The sequence below is a fragment of the Onthophagus taurus genome, chromosome 6, assembly GCF_036711975.1.
Source record: "Onthophagus taurus isolate NC chromosome 6, IU_Otau_3.0, whole genome shotgun sequence".
NCBI lineage: Eukaryota > Metazoa > Arthropoda > Insecta > Coleoptera > Scarabaeidae > Onthophagus > Onthophagus taurus.
The window spans coordinates 11,920,607-11,937,561 of record NC_091971.1 but is presented as its reverse complement, the minus strand read 5'-3'; the positions used below and the strand labels follow the sequence as shown (position 1 = coordinate 11,937,561).

Genomic DNA, 16,955 nt, shown 5'->3' with positions numbered 1-16,955 from the left:
TGTCCTCTTTGGCCAGCTTGTCCACCTTTTCATAGGCTTTGTGATGTCTTTGTGACCTGGAACCCGCCATAGAGAAAAAAATTGTGTGGTTGGGCTACATTAATTTCAAAATAATGTTTGTTCCCATATAAAGAATTATCCCTTACAAATTTGTTGAACGGTATCAATCTAGGTACTCCATATATTATCTGGTATTCACTTCTTTGCGTAGAGATGGCAGAGTGTCTTTTTGGTATTTGATGATGATCAATAAGATAGTTAGTTTGTCCTTGGATATCGGGAGTGTGTTTCGAATTTTGCCTAGCGATTCGTTCCGTTATACCTAAAACATAGGGAAGACAGATAAATCCAAGTGGTTTTGTACTTACCGCGTCCTCCCTCTGCTTGCGCTGCTTGATGTCCTTCGAAGTGTATCCGTTCTTCTGCAACAGGCCTCGTAGAAAGTGTTGCCCCTTCTTCAAGTTATCTCCTTCACATATTCTTGCTGCTCGCTGAAATAAAGTACGGATCACGGACTTCCATATCTCCATTTGTCGTCCTGGGGACCAACACATCTAGGAAAAGTAGTTTTTCGGGAGTTTCTGTTTCCATGGTAAATTTAATCATAGGATGTTGAGAGTTCAAGTAATCCAAGAACTCTTGAAGCCGTTTTTGACCATGTTGCCATATCACAAACGTGTCATTCACATATCGGAGCCATAGTTTTGGTTTCTTTAAAGCGTTTTTGTTTTGCTTTTGGATAAGGATGGTAGTTACTTTGAGGTCCCAACCCAGTGAAAACATTTTCACTGCAACCCACACGATTTTGGAAACGTTCTCTTAGGTACGTTGACAGAACGTATCAGAACGTTGACTTAAGAGGTATGTGACGAATCACAATGAAACTTGGTTAAGGTATGATTTTAAAACAAAGTTATATTACTTTGTTTTAAAACAAAGTAATACAAGTCAGGATTTAATTGAGTGTAATATATTAAGATCATAATTTTATATTACGCCACATTATCTTAACAAGAAGCGGGCATTAAGTCTTTAAAAGAATTATGATACATTTCTCATTAATATTCATGAGGTTGTTTAACATCTTTGACTTAAAAGACTTGGACACAAAACCGTTATTTTTGATCGATTTATGATATTTCATAAATGTTCATTTCAAATTAAGAAAAAATTAAAAGGAAGGATAATTTTTAATTTAATTGTTTTGTATAACATAACATTTTTAGTTTCACTGGAATATAATTGTCTCCGCAACAATTCCCAAGGGGTTTTGGTAAATATTTTCAGTTAATTAAAGAGGGGATGAAACGCACTATTTGTCGAGTACAACTGAACAATTTTCAAGGAAGCCGTCCGATTCCCAACAATGTCAACACCGAGGGGGAAAATCCACCTTTGATCACCCACCAAAAAAGTTGTAAGTAAAAAAACACTAAACCAAAATCTAAAATGTTTCTTAAAAAAGATATAAAACAAAATAACACTTTTCCTTCACCTGCTCAAAGAGAAGCGGTCAACGTACCCTCCTTATTATTAATACGCAATATTACGGCATTACCGGACTCGAGCCAAGGGCGTAACTTCGTCCGCGGGAGGGCAACGGCACGTTGCCGAAGAAGTGAGTCTCTTTCGCTTTAGCAACATCGAGAACGAGAAGAAGCTCACGATGGTTTACGTTGCGGTAGGTTATTGAGTAAGGTGGACCGATGATGCTCCGTTTTGTCCATCCAGGTGAAACCAAGATGACCTCAACAAATTTTCTTTTTTCTTCTTTAAGCTGAGTAACCACTAAAAGAAATTTAAATCGATTATTAAAACAATTTATAGTCTATAAATTAATAGTTTTGAAAATAAATAAAAATTATATAAATATAGAAATACTACTATAGAAATATTCCTCATGTTGCTCTATTCCATATTCATAGATAAAATCAAGGAGGGTTGTTCTAAAAGTAGAACTAACACTAGAGCTAGAACTAGAAACATTCGAGTTTAGCCGAACGGCTCTTAAGACGGCTAAACGCGAATGTTTCTAGTTCTAGGTCTAGTGTTAGTTCTAATGCTAGTGTTAATTCTTGTTTTAGTTGTTACTCAGCGTTAGATCGTTGTATATTTTTCATTGAACTAAAACTAGAACTAACACTAGACCAAGAACTAGAATCATTCGGGTTTAGCCGAACGTCTCTTAAGACGGCTAAACCCGAATGTTTCTAGTTCTAGGTCTAGCGTTAGTTCTAATGCTAGTGTTAGTTCTTGTTTTAGTTGTTACTCAGCGTTAGATTGTTCTATATTTTTCATTGAACTAAAACTAGAACTAACACTAGACCAAGAACTAGAATCATTCGGGGTTAGCCGAACGTCTCTTAAGACGGCTAAATCCGAATGTTTCTAGTTCTAGGTCTAGTGTTAGTTCTAATGCTAGTTCTTGTTTTAGTTGTTACTCAGCGTTAGATCGTTGTATATTTTTCATTGAACTAAAACTAGAACTAACACTAGACCAAGAACTAGAAAGTCTAAAGACGCACGACTAAACCCGAATGTTTCTAGTTCAAGGTCTAGTGTTAGTTCTAGTTTTAATTGTAATTCAGCGCTAGATTGTTGTATATTTTTAATGAACTCAAAGGAGAACTAACATTAGAGCTAGAATTATAAACATTCGGATTAACTCGTCTTATTGACATACGACTAAACCTGAATGTTTCTAGTTCTAGGTCTAGTGTTAGTGTTAACTCTAGTTTTAGTTGTTATCAAAATTCTTAAAATATAAAAGAAATCAAAATAAACTCTTACCAACCTAACTTTACTAAATTAACGATACAATTCACATTCAAAGTCATTCTAATTAATAAATTTAATTTTTTCCTCTTGTCTTTAAATGAACTATAGTGTATAGTTAGCTTAAGAACGTTTTACAACGAAGTCTTCAGGCTGGTTAGTGTTGTTTAGGAGCCCGTATGGTCTCGGTGCACGTGCCAAATTACCGGACGGTGTTCAGTCATCGTTCGAGTCCCGATGCTTTAGTGAGATAGCTGAAACTGCACTTCAACAAAAATGTGAGCAAAAAACGAAGAAAAATTGATATGATCGAGGGTGGATCTGGTTATTTTTTTTGTTTTTTTTAGTTCTCGGCTACTCACTATATTCTTCGAAGTTAATTGATTCAATCTATCTCGATTGGCGATTTATTGCCAAGTAATTTTCAGTAGAAATAAAAATAAAATGATTAAAAAAAAGGTGATACTTAAAGTCTAAGAATGCGATTCGATTTAATGAAGTCTTCAGAAATATTTATTTAATCCTCTTACAGATACCAACGCTTCATTGCAAAATTGAAAAGGGTTAAACCGTGTCTTACTAATCCCTTAACCCGTTGATAAAACATGAACTGTCTATTTTGCAGTGCACCCGCTACGTTGATATCTTCATTACAAAATTCTTTCTCAGTTTATCATAAAATAACTAATTAATAATAAAAAAAGGGAAATGGTTTTATTTTCAAAACAGGTTGCATTTTTAAGTTTTTTAGTTTCACGTAATACACATAGTAAGGATATTTATAATAAAAAATAAAAGTCAAGAGTTAAAGAAGAAGAAGAAGAAGCAGGTGGTTCTTGGTGTGGTAGGTTCTTCCTCCCTGTATCTTCAGTAATACGATCTTAAATACCCCGTTAAGCATGACATGGGTTGACGAGACGGTTTATTTTCTTCATAAATTTTTTTATTTTTCGTATCATTTTTTTTTCTTTTTCTTGCGCTCATTACCAGACACATTTATTTTGTCGCTTTTGCGTGGCTCAAAGTGCGAAACTGGTCCAATCGATGTAATTACAATAACGCCGGCTACTCGACTTACGTTAAACGTAGTTACAAGAAGCGGAACGGAAGTCTTTAAAAAACTCAATCAAGACTAACACAAAAAAAGTTAGTTTTAATTAAAACCTTTTCTAAAATTAACTTCACTCCGAATGATTTTTTTTTAATACTTTGTACTGTTATAATGATAATTTCTATTCACGATAACAAAGGTATACGTTATATTATTATAAAACGTAACGTTACTCGTAGTAGTAGTAGGTGGGTACCAGCATGTACTATATCGTGAATAGTGTAGGTGGAATTGTAAATAAAACAGCTTTCAACCCGGGTTCGTTCCCGTTAATCGAAAGCTTCACGGCGAGCTTTCTCGCCGCTTTTATTGGGATTGCGTCCCAACGGTCGCTTTGCGTATACGTTAATTGCACGCGATCGCACAGAATTAGTATGCTCAAATTGATACCGACAGCACCCGGTTGTTATAATTATAAACGACGCCAGCAGTCATTTTAAAATATTTTGAACAGACAACTCGGGCGCCTGCTATTAAATACGCACTTTGAGTAAGGAAAAGAACAAACAGGGGCGATGATTAAATTAATATGGATCATTTAAAGATAACTAGACTACTATTAGTTTTTCAATTTATCTTCGATAATTACAAGGTATTGAACGTTTTAATGATGATGTAGTTGGTGATTGACATTGATTTTCTTATTATGGGAAAATAGTATTTTTATAAAGTTCAAGTTTTCTTATTTGAAATTCAATGATTTATATTGTTCAGGAATTTTAATCTAGAATTTCAGTAAAATCAAGAAATCATTCTTGTTCTTTTGTAATGATTAGTTCCAACACTTGGTCTTTAACCCTTAAGTAGGTCAACCTCGAAAGTTGCAGAACTCATTTTGGATACATTAAGAAAAAATGTTTTTAAAAATTATTTTCTCTAATTCTATCTTGATCACACGAACTAAAACTGTGGTTTGATACAAAAAATAATGTTCTAGAAGATTAAAGACAACTATTCAGCATGAGAGCCATTTTTATGTTTGTCCTCTGCATGCATCGTTGTAGTATAGAAAAACATTTTGTTGATAAGGAATGTGATTGGAAGAAACCACCAAAACAATCCAAAAAGATTTACCATAAAGACTTTGGAGTGCTGGCTTGAACCATCAAACCTCAATTTACTTATGTCCGAGATATCTCACAGTTTTCCACATTTTCCAACTCCTTTAGTAACTTATTTCCAATGTTGGCTTTGATTTAATGAATTCATTTATCCCACAATAAGGTAAAAAGTAAAATAGTGTATTTATCTTATACAGTATGTCCACATTTCGATGCTTACCATTAGTATCGGCTTCTCACTTTTTCATTTTTGAGATATTTTGAAAAAACTTGAAAATCCAATATGGCCACCATAAAAAAAACAAAAGACAGTGCCAATAACTTGGAAACAAATGAATATCAATAGTTCAGAATATCTGTTCAGACCAAAAAGCTAGTCTTAAAAAAGTGTCTTAACAATGTAAAAGTTTAAAAGCAGTTGCATAACGCGTTATCGACTTATTAGTAAAAATTAAAATCAGCAAATTTCAGTTTTTTCAAAATTTCTCAAAAATGAAAAAGTGAGGATGAATTTGAAATATGATTTGTTTCGAGCATTGAATATCTCTTATAATAGCCGATATACCAATGGTGAGCATCAAAATCTGGACACACTGTATGTTAATAATAGAACTAAAATAATATATCATCATGCAACTAACCAATAAATTGGAAAGAACTATCAACTTCAACAGCAAGGTCGGGTTGGGTTGTTTTTTACGTCTATTTTTCCTCCTACGCTTGCAAACTTCACATCTTCGTTTTCTTTCAAGCTTTTCTACAAGTTGGACTTTCTCTGTTCTAGCACTTTCTTCTCCATTGCTTCTAGCGTTTCTGCTTTCCTCACCTAGTATGGATTATTCATTGTTGAATCTAGAATTTTATTTGTAACGATTCCAATTTATTCATTTTCCACAAGAAAGCTTTCAAGATTTCTATTTCACATATTAATTGCGGCGTTATAATTGCTTATTTGTTGTTCATTTCATAATGTTTAGTTTCTTGATAGGCTTGTTAATTGTTGTCTTCATCTGTATCCATACCGAGTTATTCAAGGAGCATTTCTTCGTCTGCAATACCAGTTCAGAGTGAGAAGCACTGCTTCTGTTCTGGCTCGTACCGCCGTGAAACTTCCCTTTAGTACGGCCACTACCCCCATATCATCTGCAAATTGAATGACTTTCTGTAATCTGTAAGAAGGGAAAAAGAAGATCCTTACTGCAGACCTTCTATCATTCTTCTTGCGTTGAACAGTTTATCACCCATTTTCACTCTAACCAGGCTTGCTTCCAGATTGACATCATTTTTGCCATCCCATTGACATCATCTCAAGAAGAGCATAAGGGTCATAGAGATTAGTGAAACATCGTTTATTAATTTCATTCCTTCAAAACGTTTGCAAATTGATTATTTCAGAAAGAAATTTTGTGTTGACGCGCTTACCTCTTCATTTCTAAATAAGTAACATTGTCCAATAACTTTTCCTTTCATCAGATTTTGTTGCATAACATTTTTTGGGTTGATTTGCACCTCATATGTATTGAAACAAATACATGATCTAAGAAGGTACCGTCTCAGATTGCACTTGTTCATCAAATTTCACAATAGACTTGAGACATGTCATATTAAAAATCATTCAGATTAAGCTGGTACAACTTGATGTCAAATTTCTGGTTCTTATTGCTTAAAAAAAGATTTAAATTTTACTTTGCATTCGAGAAATATTAATGATTTAGTAGTATACCTGGAACAATTTAAAACTGAAAAGATTCTGTCCTAATATCTGCTTCGTTATGGGTAAAATATCAAGTTTTCAGAAACATTTTAAACCTGTAAGGTTTTTTCCACTGCCAAATCATTATCCTTTTGAAACTCTCTTAACGATTTGTTTCTGTGAAATAATTCAAAAATTTTATCTCTTATAACCATGCTGAAAGAATTTCTTGAGACTTGTCATAAGGATCAAAAAATCTGCATTGATGCTAGAACGATTTTATATGAAATTAAGTTGTTACTAACAGGATTTTACATAACAATAATTATTTGATCAATTTCTCCATTCCACTTACTTATTACATTTGCAGAAACTTGTACAATTTGTGAGGTTCTTTGTGAAGAGAACCATATCCTCATTATGTTTTTCTAATTTTTGTTTGCACCTCTGCTTGTTTTTTGACATTGAGAAGCAGAAGAAGATGACGATGAAAACTCCTATTTTGATTCATCTGGCGAAAAGGAAAAAAGCTCATTTGATAGCAAGCATTCAATTTCAAAGTATTTGTAAGTTTGTATGTTTCTTGTTATGAAACATTTTTGATTCTGCATACTACACGCAGCAAATGAAACTGAGGATTGATGCAGTTTCGTAGCATAACCTAAAGCAAAGTGTATTTTTCAGCATCAAATTCAGTATTTGATGAATTTAACTGGTTAGCTCATCGATTTTAGGTTAAAAGCATTATAGGGGTCACTTCCTATCAGTCACACGGTGGCATTATACCTAAAGTATTAAACCAAAAGCAATTTTACCTCACTTGATGTATATTTTCATTCCAGTCTTCTATAATACACAACTAATGCCGTTCATTCTGATGTCTGCCATTAAAATATGTTATGTCTCAGCAAATTCATTAAATCACATTCAAGCTGCTGATTTTCGATGATAATCTTCTTATGGTAAGGTTGCTCGTCTTTATGATCCTCAAGATTCCATCCATTTTTCTGACTAGTACTAAAGTAGTACGCAGATTACTTAAAGTACCAATAATATTGTAAAAGTTTTCAATAATCATCCCCTATTAATTTTCTGACGTTTTATTTTACATCATAAATCCAGACAAACCAGTAGTTATATCGTTAGTGCAGAAAATATTCAATAGATAGAAGCACATACTGACAGATTGTGGTTAAGATACTTTTATCACAATAATTATGGCAGAATAATGTACCAACTCAAATTTCAAATATAATTGACATCAAGATTCAAAGTACTTAGGGTGCTTGGATACGCCGTTATGCTTTCAAAGATGCAACAATTCCATTAAAATAAGAAGACATTTGGTGACTTTAGGGGACAAAAATGATGAGAATGAATGACAAAATCTCCAAAACAAACTTTTTCATTAAAGAAAACAAGTTCTGCAATAATTTTCCAAGAGCAACATCAACTTATTTAACCCAAAAAACTTGATTAGCTTAATTATTTATACAACAGATCCTATTGGTCGTGGTATAAAAATCAATTTTATTGTGTACATTTTCTTGACTCAACTTCAAAACACCTTTTTTACTTTTTTTTAAGTTTGTCAAAAAAAATTCTTATGTAATCAAAACCCATTGATTTCAATTCATCAAAAAAAAGCTCTTTTGCGCAAGTTCCCAACGCAATTTCACGTTGAATCTAACCCAATCATCGAGCTTTCAGGTATCAGGTGTTAGATAACTGAAACCATTGGGCGTCTACGTCCCGGATTCTAATTCAGCATTGGTCGCTTGGGCTTAGAAGGACTTGGTGGGAGACTAATCGCGGGGCGGAGTTGGAAAAGCGCTCCGGGGTTGTGCTCCGGTCGAAAATCGTTGATTTCAGTGCGCATCAAGTTCTTCTAACGTCAGGGTGCGCTAGAAGCTCGCCTATACCTAGAAACATACCATACAATATTACGATTTCGCGCGTTATTTTTTTTCTTATTTATAAATCGTGGTGATTCAATAAAAAAAATAAATTAGTTTTGTGTAAAAATTAAAATTGTTGGTAGATTTAATGCTTTTTATTTGAGTTCGAGGAAGAGGAAACGGTCCAGGATCTTCCTTTTAAACATTTTGGATTTGAAGATATGGTGATTCTGTAAGTCTTTTTTTATTTTTAAGTTAATTTATACGGAAAATTAAATCGCCGCGTATAACAAATAATAAAAAAAGTAGTAAAAGATAAGAAATGTAACATTAGTGTTTAAAAGTTGTCCATTAGCGTGCACATCCTGGTGACTCGAACCGATAAGCGAAGTTTTATTTCGCTAGGAAACAACAAAATCCACTTAACACATAATATTTTACGCGATACAGGAAAAATTAATGTTTCTAGAAAAGAAAAACATCACATCTCTTCGTTTGTACCTCTTAATTCAACCACTATCAATTTTCATGTCAGCCTATAACATCCACTATAATAAAACCATCATCCAGTTTATCAAGCCTGGATGGTTAATACATGTAAAATTACAGAGCTTGTACGAGAGGATTCACACATGTTATGACTAAATTAACTTAAATATTTACTTGTTAATTTAGAAATTATTAAAACTTAAATTAGATCGAATCGTTTGATAAGACGACGAACCCGAATTATTATTATCGATCAAGCGACGAACCCTCTCGATTATAGTTTTCGATGCTACACAATATCTAAATCGAACTGTTCCGAAAGGCCTACGCATAACGAGAGGCGGTAATTAAATTTCCCCTTGAAGGGAGAAGCGGTAAGAATAAGGTATTCTCGGTTATAATGTAATCGACCGGTTATCTACGGTACCGTGGAAAGATGTGTGTTTATCTGGCGGCGTATCGAACGGTCCGAGGCATTAATATCGATGTAGATAATTGCCGGGTTTGTTGACAATTGTATAAATAGCTTAGGATTTAGTGCGATGGGCGGAAAACACGATTCGTTAGGTATTGAAGGCGGATACAGAAAGCGAATGAATACCACGTTTCGTTTTCCTTTTTGATTTCGATTCTAATTATTATAATCGATAAGATTTCCGCATCTTTACTTTTAAATTCCATCTAAAAAATTACCTATTACATTTTTATTTTGAATTTGACAATACGTTTTGTAAATATTTATGAAGTTAGCAAGTTATACATGTCAAAATGACGTTAAACAAAAAATCACTAGAAATTACATTAAAATAGTTATTTAACCAACAAGTGTATTAACGAAGGCAATTAATTATTGACATAATTAATAAAATTGAGATAATTAAAATAGAAAAAATCCATCGTTGTAAAATCACCCAATTCTATCACTGGCAAACTTTGAGAAAGTCCGACCGAACTAATATAGTAGTCAATTTAGTAAATATTCTCGAATGAAATCTGTAATACCGACCCGACCGACCACTAAATCTATTCGGTAAGACTACAATAAGTTTGACTTTTGACACATTAAAAGTGAGGTTAAATAAGTGATTTTTATATTAAAATCGTTTATTAATAGGTGTCATTAATTAATGATTTTGTATACATTTATAAATCATATAAATACACGGTCAAAATAAAAGAATAAAGTCATAAACGAAGTCATAAACTGGTTGAGATATGTACCAAATTTGGCATAAAGTAACAAATATTCATCACGTTGAAATGTTACGGAATTATGATGAAAAGAACACAATAATAGCTTTAATCCAGTTTATTAATTTGAACTACACTAAACGCGCTTGTATGATATTGTATGAAGTACCAAGTAAAGTAAATACAGGGTGTATATAAATTACTGTACACCACGTGATCATCACGCATAGGCCACCCACATTACATGAGTGGAACTCATCGTAATGAAAATCCCTAAAAATTAATAATTAATATTTGATCAAAAAATTATATTGTCTGTTTATTTTGAGGAGAAATTCTGTTAACTCCCATAGAATAGAGAAATGAAGAGAAAAAAAGTAAAAAATGATAGAATATCACTATTTTTATTAAAAGAAGAACACCATCTATCGTTAATGGCGAGAAATGATTGACGGAAAGTTTATTTTGGGATAACGTTTACAAAATGGGCTTATTAAGCCCACGGTCGATTTGGAGGGTCGTAAATGAGCGAATCGTGCTCGGTTCGTTTAACGGGGGGCGTAAAATGTTTCAAGAAAAAGACTACACCTTCATCATAACAATCATTATACGCCATTACGAGTGTATTTTTTCAATTTTACTCCTATTTTTTCTCTCTATAGATGGCCCATCAACATTTCAAAACAACCACAACATCTTATTACTTGTTAAAGTTGGTTACTAAATTTAAAATGATCGCTACTGTCACTACATGTTAAGATAGGCAACCAGTAGTACATTTGTATCTTGGTTCCAGAATATGTAGTTCGCTATTGTGGCAAAAATATATTCTTCTTTGCAAATATAACTTTGTTGTGCAAATAATCATTATATACCAAGGCTATGAAATTTATTACTGATGTGGGGAGATAATCGCCTGAAGGCTAAGCGCTGAAATCAAGGCCGTTATTGTTAAAATGATGATGAAATGTAGACATTTTGGATAACCGGTACAATCTGTCTATAAAATTGCATGAATACACAAATTAGGTTGTGTATTAAAATTGCTACAAATTATTGATGGCTTCAACTTCTCTGTAACTATTAGCGCCATCTGTCAAAGTGTATTACCATTAAACAACTAGTTTTGTGTATACGATCGAAAAATTTTAGTTTAATTGAAAATAATTTGCAACTCTTAACAAGTTCCGTGATCTCCACCATTATTTATCTGGTACCTTCTCGTTGTTTATATAGGTATTCTAGATAAGGAATTAGGATAGAGTTACATGTTTCTGTTGAGTTGTTGATGTCTAGTTAGTCTCTAGCATCTTTGCAATAACAGAATCTATCTAATTCTCTATCTAGTAACTTTATACGTATATAAAAACGAATCTGTTGAAAAAAAAAGGCTCCCAACCCAAATCAAGTCACATAATTCCACAGTCCATTCTAGCTTCCTGTGCAGTTATAATCAGTTTGACACTTATCAACGTAACAAATCGAAAATAGATATGTATTCGAGATAAAGTAACATGTTTCCATTGAGTCGCTAACATCTAGTCAGTTTCTAGCAGTTTGGAAATAATAGACTTTACTTAACAACTTTGTACTTATATGAAAAATAACGAATCCCATTTCCCTGTGCAGTTATACTCGGTTGACACTTATCAATGTGGCAGAAAGGAAATAAAGATATTCTTGATAAGAATATAATAGAGTAACATGTTCTGTTGAGTTACTGACATCTAATTAGTCTCTAGCATCTTTGCAATAACAGAATCTACCTAATTCTGTATCTAGCAACATTGTACTTATATAAAAACGAATCTGTACAGCAAGAAAAGCTGCCAACCCAAGTCAGGTCATTTAATTATACAGTCCATTCCAGCTCCATGTGCAATTATAATCAATTGACACTTATCAAGTTAGCAGATCGGTAATAGATAGGCAGATAGGTACCTAGATAGGTACTCTAGATAAAGAAGTACAATAAGGTAACATGTTTCTGTTGAGTTGATGCCATATAGTCAGTCTCTAGCAATTTTGCAATAAGAGACTCTACCTAATTCTCTATCTAGCAACTTTGTAACGAATCTGTACAGAAAAGAAAGCTGCCAACCCAAGTCGGGTCACATAATTCTCTCTGTGCAGTTATAATCGGTTGACACTTATCAATGTGGCATATAGGCAAATAGGTATTCTAGATAAAGAACTGTAATAAAGTATCATGTTTCTGTTGAGTTGCTGACATCTAGTCAGTTTTGCAATAATAGGCTCTTCTTAATTCTCTATCTAGAAACTTTGTACTTACATAAGAATGAATCCGAATCTTATCAACGTTGCAGAACCATCTCCTAAACTACTTTTCTGATTCTTCTATAAGCTTCTTAGACTCTAGAAAGGAAAGTCTATTAATTACATAGCTTACAATATTTTTCTTTTCTATAAATAATAAGTTAAGTCTAACAAACTTTAATTAAAAATTTATTATATAATTAAAAAATTTTTTTTGTTTTAACTTTTAATATTTTGATTTACAGGCACACTTCAACTCCTCCTGGCATGAATTGCCGGGTACCATACGCCAGTGGTCAAGATTGGGACATAAACGATAGTACAATACCAAAAATAAACGATTACGATTCTTTCTCCGAATGGGCGGACGGTCATTGCCGTTTGGTTTATCGAGCAGACTCTGAAGATGCTAAAAGACACGCTTCCGGTTGGGCGATGCGAAACACAAACAACCACAACGTGCACATATTAAAAAAGAGTTGCTTGGGTGTACTCGTGTGTTCATCGAGATGTACTTTGCCCAGCGGAGAAAGAGTGCATCTTCGCCCAGCGATTTGTGACAAAGCCCGGAAGAAACAGCAAGGAAAGCCATGTCCGAATCGACAATGTTCGGGGAGATTAGAGATATTACCGTGTAGAGGGCACTGTGGTTATCCAGTGACTCATTTTTGGAGGCATACGGATCATGCGATTTTTTTTCAAGCGAAAGGAGTTCATGATCACCCGCGACCGGAAGCTAAGAGTACTTCCGAGGCGAGACGGAGTCTTGGTAGCGGAAGGCGAGTTCGTGGACTCGCGGTTTTGCTGGCGCGCGAATCTAGTCTTAATAGTAAGGTGAGTTATTGCTAATTGTCGCATATCGGCTTGGTTGCCCACGTTTGAAACCGTATTGATCCTTCGGGGCACAATTCGATTTTATCGTTTACTAACTAGAGATGCTATCAACTCGAGCCGCATATAAATCTACTATGTTAATGGGCGCCATTTATATTTTAACCAAGAGAGATTATTAATTACCACTTTCGACGGCTTCACTGTGTTTCTCTATCCACCCCATGACAAGCGGTTATTATCCTTACTCGATGTTCTATTAATCAAATTTTCATTTTAAATTACAAGGTTTCTTGGTTGATCTTTAAAATGACGCAAAATAACTTTCATTTCTTAAAATTAAATGATTTTTTTTATTTCCAGTTAATGCCAATGAGAGAACCAAAAAGACAATGCAGAGATATGATCCAAAGTCCGAGAATATTAAATCCACCACCATTAATAAACGATCAAGAAAAACAATATTGTTCCTGTCCACCTTTTGAATGTATTTGCGTACAAAACATTCAAACCAATCTTCAATACAATAGTCATTCACCAACGTCTTCGTATCAACCACCACAAAACCTCGACAATTTTTGGTCCCCAATCGATCAAGTTCAATACACCTCCAATTTAAACGATCAACAACAAAATCTTAGTCACCAATACGATTTTTCAACAATTAACGCCGATTTATTTCAACCTGAAGAAATATTTCAATTGGATCAACCGTTAAAACCGGATTTTACACAACAAGATACAGCGAGAAGTCCACCAACTCTCCTCGATTTAGGAAGTGGGACAATTCATCGAGAATACAAGACTGAAGATTACTGGCATCAACAGAATGTAAATAACGTTACGAACGATGATAGTAACAATAGCACGAATAGTAGGTTTTATTTTAATTCTTCACCGGATAACTCTCAAATGTCTTTAAATCAAACTGAAATTAATTTTGGAGCTAAACTTGAAGATATTTACGCGAACACCCCGAAATACGAATACTTTAATCAACAACAACAAGAGAATGAATACAAACATCAACAATTCCTTGAAGTTAACGACCCGAAAATATTCTTCGGCGACGATCCTGTCTCCACAAATACTTACGAGAAAAGTTTTCGAAATCACCACGATAACAGATTGAATGAAAAATTTGAAATGACCCCGCAATACGTTGATTACACCACTTTACTTGGAAATTGTGACACCAAAATCACTTCGAACGAATTGATTTTCAGTGATATCGATTTTAAATTAAACAGTTCCTTAACAGGCCCACATTACACTAACGATTCATTTGAAAGTATAGTAACGCACCAATAAAGAAATATTAATATGAATTAGAACTTAAATATTAAATAAATCGCGTGCCTTTTTGTATAGTATTTTTTGCTTTCTGATGATCCTCATTGTTTGAAATTGTTGTGTTTTATTTTAGCGAATTTTTCTTATGCGTTCACTTCATTATCAATTAGCTTTAAATTCGTTTTTTTTTGTATATAGATATCTGAACATGTGTATATAGAGTTTATGAATAAATTGTGATATTTCTAGTATATTTTTCTAATTCAATTTTATTACGACACCTATTATTTAAATGATGTACTAATAAGTTTAAGAAAACTCCGATAGATGGGGATATTATATTGTAAAAATTATAAAAAGTTGTCCTTGATGAACCTTAGTATTAAGTAAGTGTCAAGCGAACTTTACCAAAAATGTTGTGTCTCTGGCGACGCATTCACACAGTATATGTTCAGCCATTTCTGGCTCGTCGTTGCAAATTCGACAATTTAATCCTCAGCATGTCCAATGTGGAAAAGGTGGCATTTTAGAGACATCAGGAAGCCTGAGAGCGACCTTAGATCCCCTTTGCTGAGGCATAAAATCTCTTTGGTTTTGCTTTGCAACGAAGTTATCATACTCTTCGCCTATCTGTGACCTGGAAGTATAAAGGTGTCTTCTTTGCCCCTTTGGCCATCTTGTTCGCAACTTCGTTGCCTTCAATGGCTTGTGGCCTGGAACTCACCATAGAGTGACATTACTGCTCCCAGCAAGTTCTCTCAGGATGCCTAAATTGCCTTTAGGGTGGCCTGACTGTCCTTGAAAACACTTATTGATGCACTTTCTGTTCCTTTTCCCTCCTTATGTGAACTTCAAAGACTTTGAGAAGGACTCCTAGGCCTTGTGAAGGACTAGGAGCAGAAATACCTTGGCTTTGACCTTTGGCTTAGATATTGTATTTATAACTTGTGATTTTGCTGCAACCACTTTTCTTGTGATTTAAGATTTCCTTTTCTTCGAAGCTTCCTCCGCATATTCTTCATAGTCATCGTTTGAGAAACTAGGGGAATAATTAACGGATGTTGCATCACTTTGTAAAGGGTCTTCATCTTCATCCGACATAAATTTATCCCAAAGCGCTTGTAATTTTTTTTCGTTCCTCTTCGTAACTCATGTTTACTCAGCATTCACAAAACGTAGAAGTAGAGATAACCTCTTTTCAAAGACTTGAAGAGCAAGAGCAAGTGAGATTATAGAAACAATATAACTTACCTGTAGTGAAGTGGCACCAATGTTGTACCCAAGGTCCATTGAGTATTGGTTATAACGTTACTAAAGAAAACGACTTTTAGCTCTTGCCAAAAACTATATTCGACTGCCTTACACAAAATACAGCGAACAACTGACTCACTGCAGGTAAATTTTATCGTAAGTAAACCAGAGAGTTATACAAAAAGTAATTCTTAGTCACTCCCGAACAAAGAGCACCTCCGACCGTCCTGGGTAAATTCCGACGATAACATGTATGGAATATAATATATATCTTGGTAAGTATCAACTTTATAAAAAAACAATTGTATCCTTTCGTTAGAATCATTTGATACAGATTTGTTTTCTCTTTACGATGACGTAAAATTTTACTAATCTTATATCAGAAAATTTTGGAAAAAAATTTAAAAATTGTTAAAAAAATTTAACTAATAACATGAACTAAGTAGTTCTAGTTTTAGTGCAATAAAAATATACAACATAGTGGCATCTAGCAACATCATTTACATCATGTTTGGACTCATTTTAATGTTTTTTTTTTAATAAAGACTACATCATGAAGTTGTTCATTTGATTATTATATGATAACCAACTTCAGATTTAAAATGTCAACCTGAATTTTGAGATATTTATAATATTCATTAAAAATCCTTTAAAATGAGTACAAACACGACATATTTATCTTCAATAGTAATGAAGTTATGGTCAACTTCCGGTTAGAAATGTCAAGGTCAATTTTGACATATTTGTAATTGTCTAATTGTAAGACGCCCGGTTAAACCTGAAACTTTCTAGTTCTAGGTCTAGTGTTAGTTTTAAATGTTATTTAACCCTAAATTCTTGTACATTTTAATTTATCTAAACAATTTTTTTTAATTTAATCCACTTACCTTGCTTATAATTTCATCCATTTACCCATTTTGAATTAAATACAACCTTTTAATCCAATTAATTATATGTTTTTCATTAAAAAAACTTAAATTCAACATCAATTTTGACAAGCCACTGCAATATTTGGATCTTAATCACCATGGTAACCGAGTCATGTTGGATAACCTTAAAATATTAAAATTTTATTCCGATTTTTT

The 16,955-nt window shown here is 33.6% G+C and overlaps 1 protein-coding gene and 1 long non-coding RNA gene across 3 annotated transcripts; one reads left to right on the top strand and one right to left on the bottom strand.

Moving 5' to 3' along the window:
- Window positions 1-954: 954 nt before the first annotated feature.
- LOC111424315 (uncharacterized) lies at window positions 955-16,000 on the bottom strand. 2 transcript variants are annotated; one of them, XR_011640595.1, is made up of 8 exons: window positions 15,871-16,000; window positions 12,512-12,594; window positions 6,671-8,562; window positions 6,370-6,609; window positions 6,146-6,311; window positions 5,589-6,090; window positions 1,496-1,788; window positions 955-1,444 (listed from the first exon to the last, which is right to left on the bottom strand). It is a non-coding gene; the product is annotated as an uncharacterized lncRNA (long non-coding RNA). The 2 variants fall into 2 exon arrangements; XR_011640594.1 differs by having other exon boundaries at window positions 955-1,788; window positions 6,153-6,311.
- LOC111424312 (transcription factor glial cells missing-like) lies at window positions 8,529-14,870 on the top strand. The gene is made up of 3 exons (XM_023057812.2): window positions 8,529-8,770; window positions 12,741-13,329; window positions 13,690-14,870. Exons 1-3 carry the CDS (start codon window positions 8,760-8,762, stop codon window positions 14,635-14,637), a joined length of 1,548 nt encoding a protein of 515 aa, XP_022913580.1. The 5' UTR covers window positions 8,529-8,759; the 3' UTR covers window positions 14,638-14,870.
- Window positions 16,001-16,955: the final 955 nt, after the last annotated feature.